Source organism: Pteropus alecto, unplaced genomic scaffold, assembly GCF_000325575.1.
Source record: "Pteropus alecto unplaced genomic scaffold, ASM32557v1 scaffold202, whole genome shotgun sequence".
NCBI classification, from domain to species: Eukaryota; Metazoa; Chordata; class Mammalia; order Chiroptera; family Pteropodidae; genus Pteropus; species Pteropus alecto.
The window spans coordinates 2,706,427-2,728,336 of NW_006432451.1; the positions used below are offsets into that span (position 1 = coordinate 2,706,427).

The 21,910-nt window shown below is 50.6% G+C and overlaps 1 protein-coding gene across 4 annotated transcripts in view; it reads right to left on the minus strand.

The window, feature by feature from the left end:
• Positions 1-703: 703 nt before the first annotated feature.
• The window catches only part of SCUBE3 (signal peptide, CUB domain and EGF like domain containing 3), a 34,706-nt gene continuing 13,499 nt past the window's right edge, over positions 704-21,910 (minus strand). For 2 of the 4 annotated variants that reach the window (XM_015585929.2, XM_025043704.1), the window contains exons 3-23: positions 21,286-21,411; positions 18,477-18,611; positions 17,376-17,501; positions 17,060-17,176; positions 14,875-14,922; positions 12,452-12,568; positions 10,675-10,797; positions 10,077-10,193; positions 9,481-9,606; positions 9,054-9,170; positions 8,812-8,916; positions 8,408-8,524; positions 7,913-8,071; positions 7,465-7,680; positions 6,955-7,116; positions 6,585-6,752; positions 5,920-6,081; positions 5,302-5,499; positions 4,682-4,834; positions 4,478-4,557; positions 704-2,899 (exon numbers count right to left, since the gene is read on the minus strand). In XM_015585929.2, the coding sequence (XP_015441415.1) occupies positions 2,750-2,899; positions 4,478-4,557; positions 4,682-4,834; positions 5,302-5,499; positions 5,920-6,081; positions 6,585-6,752; positions 6,955-7,116; positions 7,465-7,680; positions 7,913-8,071; positions 8,408-8,524; positions 8,812-8,916; positions 9,054-9,170; positions 9,481-9,606; positions 10,077-10,193; positions 10,675-10,797; positions 12,452-12,568; positions 14,875-14,922; positions 17,060-17,176; positions 17,376-17,501; positions 18,477-18,558 (2,643 nt within the window). In that variant the 5' untranslated portion in view covers positions 18,559-18,611; positions 21,286-21,411 and the 3' untranslated portion in view covers positions 704-2,749. Of the gene's footprint in view, positions 2,900-4,477; positions 4,558-4,681; positions 4,835-5,301; positions 5,500-5,919; positions 6,082-6,584; positions 6,753-6,954; positions 7,117-7,464; positions 7,681-7,912; positions 8,072-8,407; positions 8,525-8,811; positions 8,917-9,053; positions 9,171-9,480; positions 9,607-10,076; positions 10,194-10,674; positions 10,798-12,451; positions 12,569-14,874; positions 14,923-17,059; positions 17,177-17,375; positions 17,502-18,476; positions 18,612-21,285; positions 21,412-21,910 lie in introns of those variants that run through there. The other 2 variants (XM_015585928.2, XM_006907341.3) reach the window with 2 other exon arrangements.

A 21,910-nucleotide genomic window follows, 5' to 3' on the forward strand; every position in this document is an offset into this window, starting at 1 on the left:
TTCAGCAGCAGCTTTGCCTGAGTTCTTAACCCCCTTCTTGGACAACCCAAATTGAACTTGGTGGACATTAGCAGGTCTTCACCAGCTCACCAAGAACTGTCTTGACATCAGTTAAGAAGCCTAGTGGTCTAAACTTTCCATACTCTGGAAATCATTTGCAGGTCCCAGAAAATGGAATAAATGATTGGAGGAAATGTGTTTGTATGTATGTGGTGACAGGAAAAGAAGATAGCAAGGAGAAGCCAGACCCTGAAGGCATAAATTGAGAAGCACTCTGACTAGCTTTCTAAGAGAAATGTGAAATGGTAGAGAGGAATCAGAAAGTTATCCTAGCTTCTGGTGGAGAATCAGGATGGTCAAAGTTGATTAAAGCAGTTTTCCTGGCATTTCGTGGGAAGTATGAATGTTCCTATTAAATGACCACTTCCCTGCTAGAAAGCAGCCATTTTGGATCTTTATAGAAGCGCCCTCTTTGACCCAGAGAGACAAAGGCAGCCAAGTATTCCACACCTAAGGGCCATGACTAATGGATGTCAGGGGATCTAGCTGTGACATTGGCTCCCTACTACCTAAGGCTGTTTTGGCTGGTGAATGCTACTGACTGGGGGGATGTCAGACTCCTTTATTTAGAGTTGAGGCTCTTTGGAGAACAATAACCTGGGACAGTTACTTAGAAATAAACACTAGGAGTCAGTTGGTAGCCTTTGATTAAAAAAGACTATAGCTTTAGGGGAACTAAAAGGAGCAAATAGAAAATAATTTTACAGGCAGCAGTAGTCTGAGGGTGCAGTGTGTGCAGGATCTGGGCTCGGGCATGGACTTGATTCTTCTTCCTTTTGAAAAACAGTACGTGAGGAAGCTAGGCTTGAAGTCAACTCCGAGAGGGAACAGCAAACAGGTAGGGATAGGCAGAATGGCCAAGGTCAGGCAAACAACTTCAGGTCTAGGTAACTGTCCTATTCTTGGCTCCCCCAGCCATCTCTCTGGCCTTAAGGCCTTGAGTCAGCCCATCCCCAGGGGGTTTGTCCTGATCCTCTTCCATGTGTTTACCAGGGGAAAACAGGATGAAGACAGGGAAAAGATGGAGCTTTTCTCTACTTGGAGTGGAGAATCACTGACCAATTCCATTGGCCTCTACAATCAGGAGGTCCATACCAAATCCATTGAGAGGCACAGGGATAACAGGATTGGTTTATCAAACACAGGTCCCTCTCCTTCCTGCTTCATATAGTCCCCAGAATTATGGTCTTACACATCTGGTGCCTCTGAGCCACAGTCCTGGGTTACCCAAGCTGAGGGCTCTAGAGGTCTGGATGGCCACTGGTCGGAGAGTTGAGACAGATAGTAGAGATAAATCAGATGCTCCAGCACTCCAGGTTCATGAGATTTCAAAACCTTTTTTTCTTCCATTCCAAACATATACTCTTCTCTCTTGGGCAACTATAAATAGGGTTGTTCTAATAGAGGAGAAAAACAACAACAACAAAATAACAAAACCAGAAAACAAAAACCCTTCCCTCTAGACAACATAGAAAGACTCAAAACGATTGCACTTATTAGATGTGGACAGGGTGGGCAGAAGTCTTGCCAAGTGCACACACATTCCTCTTGCTGCCCACAGCCTGGGACCAGAGGTAGGTGGCTCTGGGCTGGCTACAGAGCAGAGTCCTCTTTGGTGGAGCCCACAAGCCATCTGTGGCTACAAGGGAAAGAATTCTGGGGCAAGGCCCAGGTCGGCTTCCACTCAGCAGCCATGATTCTTTAAGGACAACACTTAGTAAAGGGAGTGGGCTCCCCCAGGGAGCACTTGGGTAGGGGTGAGGGGATGGCTGGGCCAGGGAAAACAAGTAAGAAAAGGAATTAGTGTTTGAGGCTGGCTTCCAATTGTTCCGTAGTCATTTAGATGATACATTTTTTCCTTCCCCAACTCCCCGCCCTTTTTCTTGGTGATGCTTTAAAACCTGGTTTCTGTCCTGCAGAGCTATATTCTTTCTCTGGGAGTGACAATGGTGCATTCAACATGGCAATGCCTGCTGCTCTTCCTCATTCAGTGGTGTCCACTAGCCCAGTGGTGTGGGCCTTTTGTAAGCCCTCATGGACTGGACCCCAGGCACATACATATGTGGGGGAAGGAAAGGAGCTGTATAGACAGAGAAGCTGTCTCTGTGGGCAGTTCAGGGCTCAAACCACGTGTCCCAGAGGACTAGTGCTGGCATTAAGCCTCCAAGTCAAAGGCTTCTTTGGCAGAACCCTGGGCTTTTAGAATCACCTGGGGGGCACAGCCAGGGAACATTTGGGCTCCTGACTGGCAAGGCACAACCCTATAATGGGAGAAACCCCTCTTCTCTCTCCCCATTCCCCACTAGACCCACTTCTTTCGGTAGGTCTCTAGCACCCTTCCAAGCTAATGGAGTAAGGGATGTGAGCTGGTAAAATGGGTAGTGTGGTTGGGGAGGGGATGGAGGTACCGTTTCTTCACCGCTTGGGGGAATAGAGCCAGCACTGAATGGCTTTTCCAGGGAGCATGTAGGAAAAGAGAAAACAGGAGAGAAGGAAAGAGAGTGAGAGAGAGGCAGAGAGATACAAAGAAAGGAAGCTAGAGAGACAGAAAGGGAGAGTTTGTGGTCTGTACAGGATATTTTTTTTCTCCAAAGAGAGGAGAGAATTCCTTGTATGAGGGTAAGGGCTGCCGGCTCTGAGGGCTAAGGAGTCTGGGGTCTTCAAAACCTGGGTCTTGGGCCTAGAGGTACTATTTGTAGGGCCTCAGGAAACTGGAAACTTTGGAGCGGAGCAGCTTGATGAAGGATTTTGGCAGCATCTCTTTGTGCTTCTCTGTGTACTTGAAGTAGTTCTGGGGATGGGCCAGTACCTCAAAGAAGGCCTTGATGAGCTTCTTGTCCTGCAGAGGATGGCAGGTGGCAATGTCAGCCTCAGCATCAAGGGTGGGAAAGAGGAACCCAGCTTCAACTCAGTAGCAGCCTCTCTTGATGTTTAATAGATATACCCAGAGGTGAACTCTGGATTCCCACCCTACCATCTGTTCCTCCTTTAGAATTCTATAACTCAGTCAATGGCAGCCCCATCCTGCCATTGCCTAGGTCCCAGTCCTTGAAATCATCCTTGACTCCTATCTTTTACTCACAACCACAGCAAATCCTTTTGATTCTACCTTTAAAATAAATCCAGGGTCTGACCATTTCTCAGTGTCTCCATAGCTACTACCTGTCCAAGCCACCATCATCTCTCGCTTGGACTATTGCAATAGCCTCCTAATTGGTCTCCATGCTTCTGCTTACCTTCTGCTTCTACCCACAACAGCCAGAGTGACTTTTTTGGTTTTTAATTAGATCATGTCCTTTTCCATTGAAAACACTTCTCTGGTTCTTTTCACTGAGTAAAGGTGAGTGCCTTGCATAGCCCATAAGCGGAATGTGATCTGTGACCTCTGTATCTTTCATCCCCCTCGACTCTTCCTTACTCTGCTGAGCCACAATGGGCTTTTCAAGGTGAACATGCTACACCGCTCCCATGCTTCTTAGCTTGGAACACTCTTCTCTTGATTGTTTAATGCATGGTCCTTTATCTCATTCAGGTCTCTTCCGCTCAGAGGCCTTTACTGATCACCCTGCTGCAATAGCAACATATGTGGAGGACCTACTAGGTCATCCAGTGTACATCAGACCTTCTGGCTTCTAGGCTAGTGTTCTTTCCATTGCATCAGCGGATTTTTAAAATAAGAGGTAGGGCTTCCAGCCTTTCATCTCCACTTAATCAAAACAGTTCCACAGCACATTTATAATAAGAGTACAGGTGCTTTAAAAAAATGTTTGAAAAGCATTGCTGAAATTATATCCTTTGCAGTCTGCAAGTTCTAGGAGATTTTTGTCATCACGTCTCTTATTTTGATGATAATACAAACATCATTAATCAGATAAATTTTTTGCATTAATAATTTGTGAAGGATAATACTAGGACTAGGACCATAGTTTCTTCAGTGATTTTCTCAAACTGGGATTCATGGACCCAGGTGTCTAGTCCATTCTTTAATATTGGGAACATTTCCTTTCCTTTAAAAGAGGACTGTACTGAATTAACTGAGAAATGCTGTGCTAATCTGCTTTTCTGTGGGAGCTGAGGAGGGAGTAAGAAGGAGGGGACTTATGCAAAAGCACCTTTCTATACCTCATTTTCCCTATGTTTTTTGACGGAAGAGGTAGGAGACATTTCATCTCATCTTTTTCTCTTCTCCCAAGGAGTGCGTGATACTACAATCAGACGAATTTAGGCTCAAATCCCAGTTTTACCACTGGGCAAGTTCTGTAATTCTCTGTGCCTCAGGTTTCTCATCTGTATACTGGGAATGAGGAAAGTAGCTACTGCATAGAGCTGTTGTGTGTATCAAATGAGAATATTCATGTAAGCACTTAGCATATTCCCTGCACGATGTTACACATTCATATTGTTTATATTCACTTGCCTTTAAAATCTCCTGGTGGTTTTCAGATGCATAGAGCCGGCCATCTCGCACAATGTCTTCTACCAGCTGCTCATAGTCCTCTGCAAAGTCAACCAAGGAGAGGGGTTTAGGGGTTGGAACTCTTCCTGCTCCCCTTGCTGCCTCCCAAAGCCCATGAGCCTGCCCTTTCTCACCCACCTCCCTGGCTCTGCTGCCAATGCTTACCATCATAAGTAACATAGGGGATCTGGAAGCCACGGGCACTGTTGGCCTCGCTTGTCTTGAAGTTGATCCAGAGCTTCCTGGAGCGGGCTGTGAAGGCGATGGGGCGCTCATAGGTCTGGCAGGTCTCGTAGGTGGTAATGGAGGATGGGGAGGCTGGGAAGGCAAGCAGCAGATCAGGAGCACAGCAGGGCTTGGGAAAAGGAACCATGCTGACAGAGGCTCTCCCCTGTGCATGCACCTCCCTCACCCCACAAGATGTACATATTGTCTCCCACTGCCCTGGGCTCGTTCCACAACTCCTCTTTGACATCCAGGCACTCACATAGTGTAAGAAATTTGCCATTTAAATGAATGGGATGGCAAACATGCTAGAATAGGAAAGTGACCCATGTAACACTACTGGAGTTCTAGTCCCACTGCTGGCTTTCTTAACTCTGCTGGCTTTCTTAACTCTGCTGTCCTTTGGACATGTAGCATTCACTGCTGATTTCCTTTGTTAGCTTCTTTCCTCCCAGGCCCTCTCTGGTCACTGCCCAACTTCTTCTTGTACCAATCTTCTCTCTCTCCCTCCCAACCAGATTTGAACTACCCTTCCCTGGCCCAGCTCTGCAGCCACCCACAGTTCTTTCTCATGACGAGGACGTCCCCACACTCGTCCTCAGATGGCAGGAAGATCTCGGGTACCACGATAAGGATCTTGCGCTTGGGTGGGGGGTTGATGTTCCAGACGCACTCCACACCAGCTGGATAGTTGCCTGGGTAGTTGGGGGACTCAATATAGCCAGTGAACTCACCCAGCTCCCCACCACACTGACGATCTGTAGCCAAGCGCCGGTGGACAGAGCAAGAAAGAAAAGGGAAGTCAGTGGGGAAATGGGTCAGGGAAATTGAAGAGTTCTGAAGTGGAAATCAGACACATGTAGGTAGCCACCTTCCTAGTTCATTATTCTCCAAGTTCTGGGTCTACCTTCCTTCCTGCTCTTTTAGTACCTTTTCATCTCACCTCACCTGTCTTTGCCTCTCCATCACCTGTCTCCAGGGAGAGGGTGCTATAGGGCCTAGCCCAGCAACTGGTCTTGAGGTTGAGTGGGTTGGGGAGAAATGGAGGGTAGGATTTTCCTGCCCATCTACTCCTCAGCCCTGCTCCCTGTCAGTTTACTGCCCCAATCCACTTCTTCCCAGACCCATTGCTCTCAGCCATCTCTAACCCCTTTTCCACCGCCTGGTCTGCCACTTACTCTTGCACTGGGCTACACTGGTAGAGCCATCGAAGTCAGTGCTTGTGTTTCCTGGACAGCGGGTGCAGAAGTTCTGACGGAAGTCAGGCTGATAGGATCCCATGGCACAGCGAATGCAGCGATGGATACTGGTATTGTAGTAGTGCCCCGGAGAGCACTGGACTGCAGGCAAGGGGGAAAGGAGGAGTTTAGATGGTAGGCAACTGGGAGTTCTGGGGCATGGGATGGGCAGGACACATTCGTTCTGGAGAATCAGGAGACTGAAGACACCAAAGTTCCTTCCAGAGTTCCAACTTTTCCTAGTCAAGCCAGAATTTAAGCCCAGGGTAAAACAAACTTGATAGAGCGGTTGGCAATCCTTTTCTTTCAGGAACTGAGCATAGTGCCAGACTTATACAGAAACTCATTTGCAGTATTGAAGGGAATGTGCCACTAGCTCGCCAAAGCAGAGTGGTAACTGAGACTGCTATTTGTTCCCCAATTCCCAGGCTTGTGGCTTACGGAGGGTCAGGATGGGTCCTATGAGCAGGATGGTGTGGTCGGTCAGGCAGCTGGACCTTTCCTGGTTTGGGGAAGATGGGGCGGGTAACAAACTTGGATCTGGAGAGTTTTGGGGAAGTAGTTTGGGTAGGGGAGTCCCCTAGTGGGGTGAGTAGCCCACTCACCTTTGGTGTCACAGTCTTGGAAGGAGATGGCCCCCTCATGTTTGGTGGTGAGGCCCCCACCACACGGGAAGCACAGAGTCCGTCCTGCTTCAGGTTGGTAGGTGCCACGTGGACATAGCTGGCAGGGCTTGAACCCATCTACAGAGTGTTGGCCAGGTGAGCACTGACCTGCAATGAACCAAGGGCCCAACTCTGATGGGGATGGACCTGATCATCCCTTTGGGGTCACCCAGTCTCAGGGGACAGAGGCACAAAACAGGATGTTGACTAGGCGAGTGGCCTGGAGCCTGGGCCTGCCCTTGGGAAATCCCATGCCCATGGGCGTCCCAGTGCCCACCCTACCCCACTCTATTATTTGTTCCCCTGGCACCTGCACATGTGGTGACGTTGGTGGCTCCAAGAGGCCCGTGGGCATCACTCCCAGGGCAAAGGTCGCAGGAGAGTTGCCCTTCTCTCTCCTGGAAGGTGCCCGCTGGGCATGGCACACACTGCTCCGTCTGGCCGTGGTAATACGTTCCCTGCGGGCAGCTGACTGAGGGAGAGTCGGCCGCGCTAGCCACCCACCCCCCCTATTTCCCACCACCCAGGCCTAGGACTCCCCACTCCCCCAGATTCAAGGAGAATCACTTTGTCTGGAAACAGAATCCTGCTTGAAAGAGTTAGGAACCAAAGCCATGTGCAGGAGGGTTGTTGGTCCTACCTGTTGTCCTTCTAGATTTCAGTCTGGGACTAGGGAGGGGAGGATGTTGGACAGGAGGGTCTTGGCTGCCTCACAATTTAAGAGATGCAACTGAGGCCATAAAGTGTTCTGCTCTATGTCAGGCCCTAGGTGGGCCTTCCCCACTCCCATGATCCCCTGTATCCCCGCAAGCTCCCTTACCACACTTGGCCCCAGTGCGGTGCTGCCCAGGTCTACAGGCCTCCACCAGCTCGGCTCGCTCCCCAGCTACTGGGCCCGGTTTGTGGGCCAGCTCATAATCAAGGCCTGCCAGGCGCAGGAGGAAGCGGTCCTGGTTAATGGACTTTCTAAGCATCTTCAGGGACCCTTTCAGCCGCCGTTCCATCCGCTGTCGGAGACAGGGTAGCCCACAGCCAGCTGGTGGTGGATGGTGGTATGGGTCATGGAAGGAAGAGAAAGAAAGTGTGAACAGGAGGACAAGGGAGCAAAGATCGGAGCTAAGGTAAGAGGGACTGGCTCTTGGGTTTGGCATTAGGCAGGGTCTGCCCTTAGTACAGGCTCCACCTGTCCCTTTGCTATTGAGACCTGTTGTTTCCCTACCTCTGCCCTCCCCTTTCCACCCTCCTTCCAACAGTGCCCCCAGTCCCACCTGTGGTTTCTTCGGCTCTGACCTCTGCCTCCAGTTCCAGGGTGAGCCGAGTGACTTCTTTGCCTGGAGGGGTCCGGGCCCGCCGGCCCTTGCCCTTCCGAGAGGAGTCACATTTGAGGTGGATGAAAGTGACCTGGCAGTCAGAGCAGGGGGCACCACCTGGGGGAGAGGCCTTGTTAACCCCAGGGGCATCCCTTGGGGACAGAGAGAGTTCTCACTCCCAGCTCTCACTTTTCCACCCCAAGCCAGACAGACCTCACTAGATCTCTTGACTGCAACTATCTCAATTCTCTTCTAGTCTAGGATACTAATTAGTTGGTGTGAGTAATATCCTAGGACTTCCTTGAGCCTATGCCTACAACTGCTTTTGCCCTTGCTCTTTACAGAGTTCAGGGTGCCAGTGGGTTTTTGGAGATCTCGCTAAGCAGAAGAGCTGAGAGATGGGAAGGGTTTGGTGGCCAGATAGCCCATTGGAGTGTGGTCCCCAGTCCAGACCTGGCCCCAGGATTCTGCTGGCCTCCTCCATTTTGCCTTTGTTTCGCAGGTGCAAACGGCATTTGGCGTCCTTGATCTTGAAGGAGGCCCGCTGTTTAACCGACAGCACTGCAGCCTCTAGAGGGATGGTAGAAACTCAGCACAGCCTGGGGGCCCCATGAGGGTAAGGTTGCTGTGGAGGGTGTTGAGAAGCTGGGTGATAAGCTAAGGGCTTGGCTGGAGGAGAGGGATTAGGAAAGCCAAGGAAATCAGATGTTAGGGGCAGAGAGATGGTAGCAGGGCTGGAGAATTACAGAACAAAGAAAGGAATCCAGAAAAAAGGCCAGGGTAGTTAATGAAGAAGAGGAAAAGGGGTCAATAAGCAAGAGAATAGGGTGGAAACAGGCCTCTGGGCTGGTGCTCACCATGGCAGTGGTTGGAGTTTGTGCTGTTCCCGGTGTGACCAGCTCTGGCTGGAGTGGCCCTGGGGCTGGGGGTGCCACAGCTCACCGTGAAGCCATTTTCAGACTCTGAGAAAAAGAGGCTGTCACAGCTCTGACCTGACCCCACAACTCCCACTAGTTGAAAGATTCTAAGGGGAGCAGATGAGCTGCCTGAACAGCCATATTTCCTCCCCACCAGCCCTCCAGCAACTTCTTCTCTGTACCTGGCAAAAACCGGGCCCTGGAGGGGCAGGTCAGGGAACAGGTGTCCTTCTTGCCAGACCGGTTGCAGTTGAGCATGGCTTTCGAGGCACCAGGACTGCCCTGACACTTTACCGGCTCTAGGGAGGGGAGAAAAGCCTGAGGAAGAGAGGGCCTTCCTCTCTCCCCATCTCCCCGAACTGGGTAATTTGGAGGAAGAGAATTAGCTACATGCAGAATAATTGTACATGGAATCTGACAAAGGGACAGGAATGAAGGGATTATTTACTGAAAACTTCATATCTCTAACTCAAATGGCTAATTTCTCCACCCTTTACTACCTCATACTTTCCTCAACATGGAACTCCTCACTACCCCCTCTCCACTCACCCCCTGCCCGCCTTCATGAAACCGCAGTGCCATCTATGGCCAGCAGAGGGTGCTGCCCACCTGTGCAATCCTTGCCATTCCAGTGCAGCCGGCCCTGGCCTGCTGGGCAGGTACACTGGTAGCTGCCAGGAGTGTTGATGCAGCCAAAGCGGCAACCTCCCCGATTGATGCTGCACTCATCCACATCTAGAAGAAGGAGTAGGGAGACAGAGATAAACATGGGGTTGGGGGGGCGGGGGGGGGGGGCGGGGAGAAGTAGCCAGGGAGCGGACAGTAAGGACCTTTGGTTCAAGATGACTACTGGCTTGAGAAGAGCTCAAACCTCAGACTTCCTTCACTTATCTCTGTCCACAGTCAAAAGGATGATCGAGAAGGGGCCAAGCTGATGAGCTTTTTAAAGCCTTCCACTCCTACTTGTGAGTAGGGCTGTAATTTGGGAACTAAGGACGGGAGTCAAAGAACAGTGATGGGGATGGCAGATAAAAACTTTGGAGGCAGGCTGCTGTTCCCTGATACCTGATTCCCAGTTGTCTTAATTCCTCCCATTTCATCACGATGGATGCAGACATGGCACGTGTACCTGGGGATTGCCCATAGCCACAAGGCTTGTTCAGTTGAAGGGTGAGGAGGTGAGAGGGGCCAAATTGCTGGCTTACCCCCACAGTGAGTGACACCATACAGCAGGTAGCCATGATGGCAGAGGCACTGGAAGCTTCCCGGCGTGTTGACACATATGTGGTCACAGGTTCGATCAAAGGAACACTCATCTATATCTGGAAGAGCAAGAATTTAAGCCATTGAATCTGTTTTGAGAGACTTGACCTGGGACCCCTTGCTCAGGTGAAGGGCCCAAGTGAGGGGCCTTGGCTCTCCCCCTTAAATTGAAAGTCCTTACTCATGGCCCAGCCCTAGCAATTCAGCAATGCCTACCCATCCCCTGTGCTCCCTCCACTTGGAGTCCTTGGAATCAAGAACTGCAAGATCTGATGCCTAGGGATCAGGGCCACTTAGGCAGGTCAGACCCTGCCAAGGATATGAATTGGGGTAAAATCCAGCCCTCAATCCTTGCCAAGTTATGTGCCCCAGTCGTAATACTGGGCCACCAAGGAGGCATACATTTACTAACTCGCAGCGCAGCACTGCTTAAGGAAACTCTCCACAGTGTCTACTGAGTTTCTCAGACTCTGGCCTCCTTGAAGCTCTCCTACCCCAAGAACCTTTCCAAGGCTTTCCCCTTAGCTCAATTCTGCTCACCCTGGCAATTCCTCTCATTGATGAGAAGCTTATAGCCCTTCTTGCAGCTGCATTCAAAGCTGCCCACTGTGTTGCGGCAAATGTGGTCACAACCTCCATTGTTCAAGCGGCACTCATCTATGTCTGGGAAAGCAGGACAAAGAGAAAATCAAAGGTAGTACTGAAGGCTGAGGACAAATAAGGATAAAAGATCCCTCCCTCACAGAGATGGAAAATCAAAGAGAGTCCTGAGCCTGCCCCTCTGATTTTCACTCTCTCATCTCTGTTTCCTCCCTGTTCAGGGGATCTGTGCCATTAGAACACCTTTCCTCAGACTGAGTCCTCTTAGAAGGGGGACATGGGAACCAGAGCGAGGCCCTCAGAGAGTTGCCTGGAGCACAAAGTGGTGGGCATTTGACCTGCAGGGCTAGTCCATGCCCTTCATTCTGCTGTTTATGGCCCTTCTCCAAAAGGCTGGTGGATAGGGTTTATCCCTTTCTGCGACATCTCTGCCTGTCACAGCCCAGGAGGGCAGATGAGGAGGCAGCACAGAGAGGTCGAGATTCAAAGGGGCAGCCCTTCAGAGAGGAGAAGCTGGGAGACAGGCCAGGCGGGGAGGACCTCCAAAGAGCCAGTGAGGCTGGGTAGCTGATGGGGGAGGGGTATGGGCCAGGCAGGGGGCTGGACTGGGAGAGGTCTGGAGAAACTCAGGCCTGAGGCAGCTTTCAGCACTAGGAAGAGAAGGGGGGTAGGGTGAGCAGCTTCCTTCCTGAGGTCAAGTTCTCCAAGCTGGTGGCAGACAGGGCCCAGGCTACTCACCCCTACTTGGGGGAAGGGCCAGGGAGGGCAGCCTTACACTTCACTCTTAGCATACCTGTCAACAGTCCTTCCCAGCAGGAAACCTCTCAACTCTGGCTGTCTGACCTGCTGCCCCAGCCCTCCCCCATCCTCTCTGCCAGCTGTTGGGCCAAAAGACACAAAGAATGAGTCCAGACCTCCTACCAGTCCCTACTCCTTGTGACCAGGGAACACAGACCTGATGAATCATTATTTTCGGTATGGCTACTCTCCTCCCCCGCCCCGGCCCCTTCCGCCCCCCTCACCTTTCCCCTAGACCTGGCTAATTAAAGGAAGGTAAATAGGTTGGACAATGTGGGAAATTATAATAGCTAACACAAAGTGTTTTATCATTTGATACTGTTCTAAGTACTTTATGTATAACTCATTTAACCCTTACAGCATTTGACAAGTACAATTATTGTGAAACTGAGACACAGAGACACTAAATAACTTGCCCTGTATCACAGAGCCAATAAGAAGTGGGGCTGGGATCTAAACTTAAGTAGCCAGACTCCAGCATCAGTGCTTTCAACTGCTACCCTATTCTCCCTCTGACCATTATAGTCTTTTCACAGGGAAGGTCTTGGGAATGTGGGTTAAGAAGGTTATGGAACACACTTGTGACTCTGAGTACACACAGGGCTCAAATATCCTAGACCCAGGGACAAATGTAAATGGCACGTTCATTAACAAAGAGGATTGGGGACCCATAGAGGATAGGAATGAGAATAGAGAAAACAAGATAGTGCAGGGAACACTAAGGAACTGGTTAGATTTTTGTGCCCCTTGAACTGAGATGGGAAAGGCAGACAGAAGACAAGTCTTAGTTACATCCACAGTTCTTTAAAATCAGGGTAGCCTCCATGGGGTTGAGGAGGCGTGGTCCCACATTAGGTGTCATCTTAGATCCCAACCTCAGCCCCTTACCCCTACACTCCTGTCCTCTGAACGCCCTTACCTTTGCAGGTCTTCCTGTCTGGCTGCAGCATGAAGCCCACAGGGCAGCTGCAGTGGACACCCGTTGCTGCATCGTGGCACTTACTGTCACAGCCCCCGTTGTTGACAGCACAGGTCTCTGTTTAGGAGGGAGGCAGGAGATGGCAACCAGTTATGGGGCTGGAGGACTCCCAAACTCTAAGATAATGGAGAGCATAGAGGCCCAAAGGGAAGGCCTCAGCTGCCTCCCTGTGCTTTAGGAGCATCAAGCAGAGGCTCCCAGCCCCCATCCCCTCACGAGTGCAGCCAAGCAGTCCACTTCCCTGCCCCCCTACTTGATTGAAACAAGGTGGACAGCAGTGAGGCAGGTACAAGCCAGAGCTGTCAGGCAAGAATGTGCTGAGGGGGTGGAGGAGGTGGAGAGGGGAGGGCGCAAGGAGGGATGGGAGCTAATCGCTGCCAGGGAACAAGAAGGGACAGACAAGAGTTTCTTCCTCTGTCTACTGACTATCTATTTGGTGGGGGAGGTGGGGGGGGAGTGGGTCATGGTGGGACATTCTTGGGAGGAGTGAGCCTGGTGATTCCTAAGACATTTGAGGGATGACCATCAATTCTTCCTCCTTGCCCAGCTGTCTTAAGAAAGACCCTAGTTCCATTACTGACTGGTCATCCTCAGAGGAGACAGCACCTACTCGGTCATTTCCTAGCCCCTTCCAGGCCACCTCCAGCTCCTTCTGAGCCCTCCTTTTAGTACCAGATGGAGGTAAGCTGGCTGTTCTGTTGTAACTTTCCTAATCCGAAGACTGGTTTAGGGGAGGTTAAAGGAGGGGGCGCAAGAAGAATCAGAGAAGGAAAGGTATAAGAAGACAGGTGAAGGAGAGAACCTCAGAGCTGAGGGTCTTCTGTTGCCCCCCTCCCCTTGACTGGTAAATTTTCCTGTCACTGAGAGGTTAGAGTAGGGGAAGTATGGATAGGTCACTCTCCCTATTTTCTGAATTCAGAGTAGGAGAAAAACAGGTTTAAATTGCAGCCCAGGAGTGTCAGGTGAGCCAAGGGAAAAACCATCAGCTCAAATAGTGCAAGGCCCTAACACAGGGACTGTGAGGAGGTGAAGGCCATCCTCTGGGGGACCTAGAATTCTCTCATTAGACAAAATCTCAAGACCCTGACCTCCACTAGAGAAGAGAGGTGAGTGGTCCTTAGAATCAGGAGAACTGATGAGAAAGGCATCAGAGACTACTATCATCTTGAATCTTTTGACTCCTAAAACTCTGGTCTCACCCAGGAGACCGCCAAGGCAAAGGCACCAGAAGAAGGCCAGCTCTTCCTGTCAGTCCCTGGTCATGCCCTGGTCCCTCAAATGCCCAGGTTTGGGAGCAGCCACAGTGTGATCTCCTATGTGCAACTCCCACTTTAGTCTCTCCTGAGGTTCCTCAAGATCATGGAAGGAACGTGGGAGGGAACCTTGAGTTAAGGCTCTGAACCCAGCCATCCCTCCAAGAATGTTCTTAGCACAAGAAGAGGTCCCCCAAGCCCTGGAGCAGGGAGAGGGGAACAGAGATCATGTGCCAAGTCCAGGTAGATTCTGAGGGATCCAGGATGGGAAGCAGCAGAGCTGGCACAATGTCCATCCCAGGTTGACAGAAAGCTAGGCATAGCTGCCCGCCCCTATAGGATAGTGTTCTCTAGGGCAGGGTTGGGGCAGCAGGATGGCATGGCTTCAACCTTTGCTTTTCAGGTCACAGTATTAAAATTACAACTTACTCTGCACCAAGAGCTTAATAGATGCTCTATATGCACTATCTCAATCATCACAACAACCCTAAGGGAGGACTCATCCTCCCTATTTTACAGAAGATAAACAGAGGATCAGAAAGGAAAGTAGCTTGTTTAAAATCATACAGTTAGAAGGTGGCAGAGCCAGAATTCAGACTCAGGTCTGTCTGAACTCACATGTCATGCTCTATTATGATGGAAGAGGCTGGTGAGTGATGCTGGGACTGTGCGCTAATGTGGGTAAGAAGCCCCAAGGAGAGGATGACTTCTAAATCCTAGCCTGCCCCTATCTCAGGTAGCACAGTGGACACAATGGGTAAGTGGAGCTGGCTGGGTCTTCAGCTGTGTATAAGGCAGAGAAAGGGAGGGAGGCAGATGGTTGTTAGAAGGTGGGTGAGGGAGAAGGTGGAAGGAAGGAGCAGGAAAGGAGAGAAGGAGGGTGACAGGATCAAACAAAGACAAAACCAACACGAAGGCTCCTGGGCCAGCTCTTGGGGACTCAGGAGACACTCAGTGGGTCCAGTACCCAGGCTGCCAGGGGAGCCCTGCTGGCAGGCTGGAGCCCAGACAGACTGGGTCCAGTGGGCATGCGGTTAGTGGGAGCCCCAGCGGGTTAGCCCTTCCCCTAGCAAGCCAGTGAGAGCAAGCGGAGAGAGCAGACATATTTACCATTAGAAACGGCCTGAGGGGGGATGTGCTGCTCTAGCCGCCTTTCCCCTGTTTGACATTGTAAAAAAGCTGTTTAGATGCTGGGCAGGAGCCACTGTGGCCCATTGTGCCCCCAGGCCACGCCCCCCTCCAACCCTGCAGGCCCAAACCACTAGTCCCATGTGACTAGCCCTGTGACTCCAAAACTTCACTCCCCAGCCTTGTCCTGCCTGGAATCCTCAAAGAAGCTGGGCTCCCACCAAATGACTGATGAGAAACTGAGTCTCAGAGAAGGGCAGTCATGGGCCCAGTACCACACAGCATGCCAAAGGCAGAGCTGGAATCTAACCTCAAAATCTTGTAAGCTGCCCACCCACCCTTTCTGCTAAACTATACTGCCCTCAATCTCCCTACCAAATCTGAATGTCTTGATGGCCCCAAACAATGAAATATCCTCCTACCAGGGCTGAGGAGAAGAATGAGGTGCAGGGCAAGGTAAAATAAGTTCTCTTGGAGAAGAGGGAAGTCGGAAAGAACATGGCTGTGAACCTTAGAACAGCCTCATTTGCTCTCTCCTACCTCACTTAGCTGAGGCCTAGAAGGCAGAATGGGTCTTGCATTAGGGAAGAGCTCAAGCTTAAGGGGTATTTTCAAAAGCAGCCATGCCCAGGACCATCTGAATAGAAAGGAACCTGAGTGGGACCTGCGCACAACTACAGGCCCCGAGCTCTGTTCTGATACATGCAGCTTTTCCTTGGGGACTGCGTGCAATTTCTTTTGGGAGACTCTGGGGATGTGTGAGTGTGTCTAGGGGATGGTAGGAGGTTGGAAAGCAGAATTAGATTTATGATGGAAAAATTAAAGGAGCTGGAACAATCAGCCTAGAGAAGGCAACGTGAAGACCTAAAAATGTTCCAAGCTCTTTGAAGAGTTAGTTCAGAGGGAAACACGTAGCAGGTAAGGTTTTAATTAGAGAACTTCAGAACTGTGTGCACGAGTCTCTGGAGCAGGTACCTGAGGGAGAGCTTTAAGAGCATCATCTGTTCCCCTGTTCTTGTGTCTGGGGGAAAGACGGTGCTGTCTGCAGAGATGGAATAGGTCTCTGGAGTGAGATGGAGGAGAGTCTGGTTCTTAAGCTGAATGTCATGTCTCTGATAGATGCAGAGTAACTGCAGGTGTTCACACCTCCCCACCCCCAGCATGTTGTAGCCCACGAGGTGAATGGCCATCCATAAGTACTGTGCCCACAGAACAAGCTCACCCCGTGCCTGGCTCAAGGCACAGCCTTTCCCCCTGCCCAAACTCTTTTATTTCCCACTTCTCCAAGGAGACACTCATCCCATCATCTTTTTCAGTACTCTGTGAACATGTAGTAATTGGCCTTCATGAAAGACCTAAAGGCTTAGGGAATTAGGAATTACATTTAAGAAGTTAAACCCATCTATGGGACCTGAAGATATGTGAGGTAAGGCTTAGCAAGTCAGGGAAAGGGATCCAGGTGTTAAGGCCGCAAATCAGGGCAAGAGGGATGGAAGGTTGGAGCTGGTGAGGAAGTGAGAGGGCCACAGGCAGAGCTGAGAGGCAGTACCTCTGGGATGTGAAGGAGAGAGAAGGAAATGGGGGGCTGAGGTGAGGGGAGTGGAAGAGGGGTTTGTAGGAGGAGAGTGAGGAGAGAAAGGATAAAGAGGAAAAAGATACCTGGAGTCAGGAAACCCCATTTGTCAGTTCAGGGCTGGCTGTTCCGGGAAAGAGCGCTCTGTCCCACCCTCAGTTCCAGGTGGGGACAGCCCGCCATGACAGCTCCCATCTCACCGCACCCACCAGCCAGGGCCTCCGGTCAGGCTCAACCCTGCACTGCCCCAGACCTCCTCCCCTCCATCAGCCATAGCCTTGGTCAACAAGAACCACTGCTAATTAATTATTCCCAGTTTGGCAGCACTTTGTCCTGGATAAAGAGGTTGGCGAGGCTCCGGGCGGTGAGGCAGTGGAACCAACAGGTGGGAAAGGAGAAGAGGGTCAGGTGAGCGTGTCAATCCCTCAGAGTTGTCCCGCACTAGACCTTGCATTGTTTGAATCTTCAACTCAGTCACCAATCATTTTGTGCCCAGCACCTGGGCTCCACGTGCACCCCGCTGCCTTGGTTCCCAAGGGCCCCTGCCCCATCCCCACTCACAGTTGGACTGAGTTCTCCCCTGGCCTCACCCACCGATGCATGTCTTCCCGTCGGTATGGAGCACAAACTTGACATGGCAGCCGCACCGGGGGCCCTGCTCTGTGTCATCGCATGTGTGCTGGCAGCCACCGTTACCATAGTTGCACGTCACTGTGCAGAGAGGGCAGGAGGCCTGTCAGCTTGCTTCTCCCTGGGTACCACAGTTCTCCGTAACACAGTTACTGGCCCTTTTATCTGGTTGCCTCTCCCATGCTCCCTTTTCCTCCCACCTCTTACCGTTGAGGCCCCACACCCCTCCCTTTGTCTCCCTGTCTCCCCATGTCTCCCACTGCCATCCCAAGTATCTCACATTTACAATCCCGTTGGTTCTTGGTGAGCTCGAAGCCAGGGCGGCATTCACAGGCAATCCCCCCTTTGGGTGTCTCCCGGCAAATGTGAGCACAGCCATGGTTCTTGTTCATGCAGTTCATTCCTTCTAAAAGGGAAGAGGTAGGGAGTGACTGCTCCGTACTTCTGGACGCCTAGAGGAAGAGGAACTAGAGCGGGTATATGGTGCCTAGGAAATCGGGAGAATTCCACCGAGGCTGCCATACAGAGAGACAGACTCTTCCCCTCACAGGCTCCCTGTCCTGCTCACAGAGCTGGGTGCTAATGAGCAGAGCTCAGAGTTGTTCTGAATGATATATAGGTATCGATACCCTGTCCCCCCAAAACTTGCATGATCACCCTCCCCCTCAAACAACCAAAAGCTAGTATCTAATAGATGCCCAGTGCTGTGTTAGGTTCTGGGTGGATTTAGGAAGGACGTATACATGAGATAAAATATGAGACATGATCTCATTCCTCAAAGAGCTTAGAGCCAAACTGGGAAGATAACATAATGTGAGTGGGGAGTAATTAGTACAGATAATAACTATATGATTTTATTCAAAGAATATTTATTAAGCTCCCACTACATGCAGGGCAGTATATTAGGTTCTGGGGATACAAAGATGAATTGGACATAGTCCCTGCCCTCAGAAATGTCACAGTCTGGGGGAGAGAGCCACAGAAACAGAGAACATATACTCCACTATTTTTGCCTGACCCTCCCAATCCAATCCAAGGAATAAGGCATCAGGGAGGCTCTCTCAGATAACAGCAGCTCAGAGCTCAGTCCTTTACAGTTAATTAATATGTCCACCTCAGATCTGGACACAGAGGATGCCCCATAGTAGCCCCAATCCCACACTGACTCTAACCTCAAATGAATTTACCCAGATTTTGCTCTAAGACAGACTGTCTGTCCATGGAGCCCTTAGGATGTGACTAGGTGGAGGGACAAGAGAAGGAGTTAGTGGGGTTGAGAACTGAGAGTGAGACCGAGGGGGTACTGAGGGAAAAGCTTCTGAGCAGATGGAGGGAGGAGCCTGGGAGCGCAGGGCTGGGCCCTCCCAGGTCATGGGCTGACCTTCTGGCCGCTGGATGCAGGTGTGCTGGTTGTCGCTAAGGAAGAAGCCTTCCCGGCAGTGGCACTCGTAGCTGCCCATCATGTTGACACAGCTCTGCTGACAGCCACCATTGCCCTCGGCACACTCGTCCACATCTGTACAGGACAGTGGATGCTGAGGCCGGGGGTGCGGGCCAGGGTCCAGGTTGTGCCCTGAGACTTCAGCACCAAGGGCTGGGAGCAAACTTAAGAATCTAGAACACACACTTCCCCCACCTCTCCAACCCAACACCCAGCCTTAGGCCAAGCAGAGCTCACCCACTGATGAGCTCCTGTTCCACTGCTATGAAGAGGCCACCCTAAGAGGGCAGAGCTGTGGAGCTAAGCAGTGGGGAGGGGCCGTTTGAACATGGCTCGCTTAGGTGAAGACTGGCCCCCCTTTCCCTAACCTGTTCACATTGGGTCTGAGGGCAGAGGTGATCAGGAAAGAAGACAGAGCAAGAACAGAGATTAGACTGGGAGAGGAACTGGGGGCAGCTGGTTGTGATGAGCAGCCAGGGAATCAGAGAACCTGGGAAATGACTCCTTGTGCAGGGAGAGTTATGGCCATGGTGCGGAGGTCAGAGGGGCAGAGTGGACGAAGGCAGGAAGGCTCAACTCCTTGCGGGGCAGGGACCATTTCTGTGGACAGGCCACGGCCCTGTCCTTCCTCCCCTCCCTCCATGCCTGGGCTTGCTGCCATATTCCCTAGCCTTTCTCCTATTTTGGTTTAACAAAACAAAGTCTGGTATCTTGGCGGGGAGGGGTGGGGGTGAGAGCTGCCAGGTCACACCCTCATCACCACCCAAAACCACCACCCCCAGGTCCCAGAGCCAAGCTCATCCTTGGGCTCCCACTTTAATGCCTTGACTCCATCTATATGCTACTTACTGCCCTCTCAAGTCCATAGCCCTTCTCAGTTTTCCTTGGCCCAGGAAGCATGAGGGAGATTGGTCCCCACATGGAGCAACTAGAATCTGGGTTCCTGAGCACTTCATCTGCCCGCCTCTTCCCATCCTCTCTGCTGAGCCCTGAAACCCTGACCTTTCTCCTTCTGGCCAAGGGCCAAGGGCCAAGGGCTCCGAATCCAGCAGGCTCCTGCCTGGGAGAGGCACCTGTTAGGAAAGCCCAGGCGCTATACTTTCCTTTGCCTTGTTCTTGTCCCTACCCCTCTGTTGTCACACTCCTGACGTCCCCGTATTCCCGCTCTTGCCCCATCCCACAGTCCACCCGTCTTTGTTCCCTTCTATTCCAACCTTGTGACTTTGCTACTCTAGCCAAGTTCTTTCTTCTAATTCTTCTAATTCCAGGCCCACTGAAGGCATGGACGACTTACTCGGGGTTCGCCTAAAAGCCAAAGATAGGGTTGAGATTTTGAATTCTAACCTTAGGGTTAGGGCTAGATAGACCTTTGCAATCTCTGACCCCTTCCATACCTACTTGTTTTCTTATCCTTCAAGTTGGTTTTATAAGGAAACAAGACTTAATGAGAGTTGAGGGCCTAGGGAGGTCAAAGGTGACCAAAGAACTCAGAAGCTAATATTCACAGTCCTGTAGGTAACTCACTGTCCTGGTCCAAGTGTCACAATTTCTCTTTCTGAAGGTGTTCCCAAAGAGGCCCTCACAGGTGACTAGGCAGACAAGAAATGAGGTCCTTCTTTGGTAGCTACAGTGGTAAGTGAGGTGGCCGGGGCTGAGGGTAAGGGCCCAGCGAGGATCGGGGTTGAGAAGCCTGGGTTGGGAGTGAAAGCTTATAAGCTTGGTCCGAGGATGGAATGTGACTAGATTTAGAGGCTACCCTGTAGTAAGGAGGCTCTCCTAGGCCAATGGGACCTCAGATAATTCATCTGTTTAGTCAGGTGGGAGTGGGGAAGCAGCCTAGCCTGCTTTTCTGAGCTTCATTTCTCTTGCTTCTCTTCCTTTCCTGTTCTTCTATTCTTCCAGTATCCTGTATCTGTTTTGGCACGAGAGAAAGAATTTGGGGAACAATGCCCAGGGTTCACACCTCAAATCCCTTTCTGCTATGGTCTTCAGTTTTTCTACTTGGGGAAGAATCTGATAAGGTCCCCCAAATTTTCTAAATGATAGATACCAAAGTTGAGTTTAGTTCCCTAGAGATTCTTGTCTCGCTGATCCAGTTCCTGAGACAAAGGAGGTCAGGTCAGATAAAGGCCTCAGAAGAGAGGAGAGGGTGAGCCTGGAGATTGCAGGAAGAGCTGGGAGAAAACCAGCCTTTACAGTCAGAGGCTCCCCAGGGCATAGGGAAGCAGCAGCAGCAGCAGCAATAGCATCATCATCATCGAAGACATTCTTCTTGTTTATTGAGCATCCACTATGTGCTAAGGATTGTACAGAGCTCTTTACACATGTCTTTTCATGATAATTCACCCAGAAGCCCTTTGAATGTAATATTACCATCCCCATTTTAGAGATGAGGAGCTGAGATTCTCAGAGATTAGTCACTTTGCCCAAGGCCCGAAGGCTAGTAAGTGGCAGAGCCAGGATCTGTCTGGAGCCAAATCCTCTTCCCACCATACTCCACCCGTATCTAACCCCACTACTGTCATCTCCTGGCCCTTGCCCTGGGAGCACTTTCCGGCAGCATCTTCTTAGATGTTTTTCATTCAGCAACAGGCTTATCTCATCCTCAGTGCACAGTCTCAAAGAGAAGGCTGACCCCATTCTCTATTTTGTGGGAATACAGTCTCCTTGCCTGGGAAATGGAAAATGCTAAAAACACCTTCTTCCCCGCGAGGCTGCCTCCCACCCACATCTCCTGTCCCTTGCTCACCCAGACAGTTGTGTCCATCATGTGCCAGGTGGAATCCATCATAGCAGGTGCATCGGTAATTGCCAGGGATGTTGACACAGTCGTGCACACAACCTGCATTATCCTCTCGTTCACACTCATCCACATCTGTGGGCAAAGAGGAGCTGAAGCAGCTAGACTTACCTGCGTGCCCTTCACCATCCACCCCTTGGCTCAACTTTGTGGTGGTTTTTAAAAAAATATCTATCACCATGTGTGTGTGTTTGTGTGTGTGTGTGTGTGTGTGTGTGTGTGTTTACCCCTTTACTTTCATAGCCTACAAACCATTATGTATTTTATTCCTTTCATCTAAACTTAAGTCATAAACATTTTCATGTTTCCACCCAGTCTTTCTAATTACTACTGTACATACTGTACATTCTATTGTGTTGCTATATCATAATTTGTTAATCCTTTTTTCTCTATTGTTAGGTTCCTTCCATTTATTTCACTATCATAAATAATGCATCAAAGAATATCTTCTCCCCTATATTGTTTCTCTGACTTTCCTTTGAATAAGTTTCTAAGAGTAAAATTCCTGGGTCAAAGGGTATAAATGCCTTTTAGGATTCCTGTTAAGTATGACAAAATCACTTTTCAATTTATA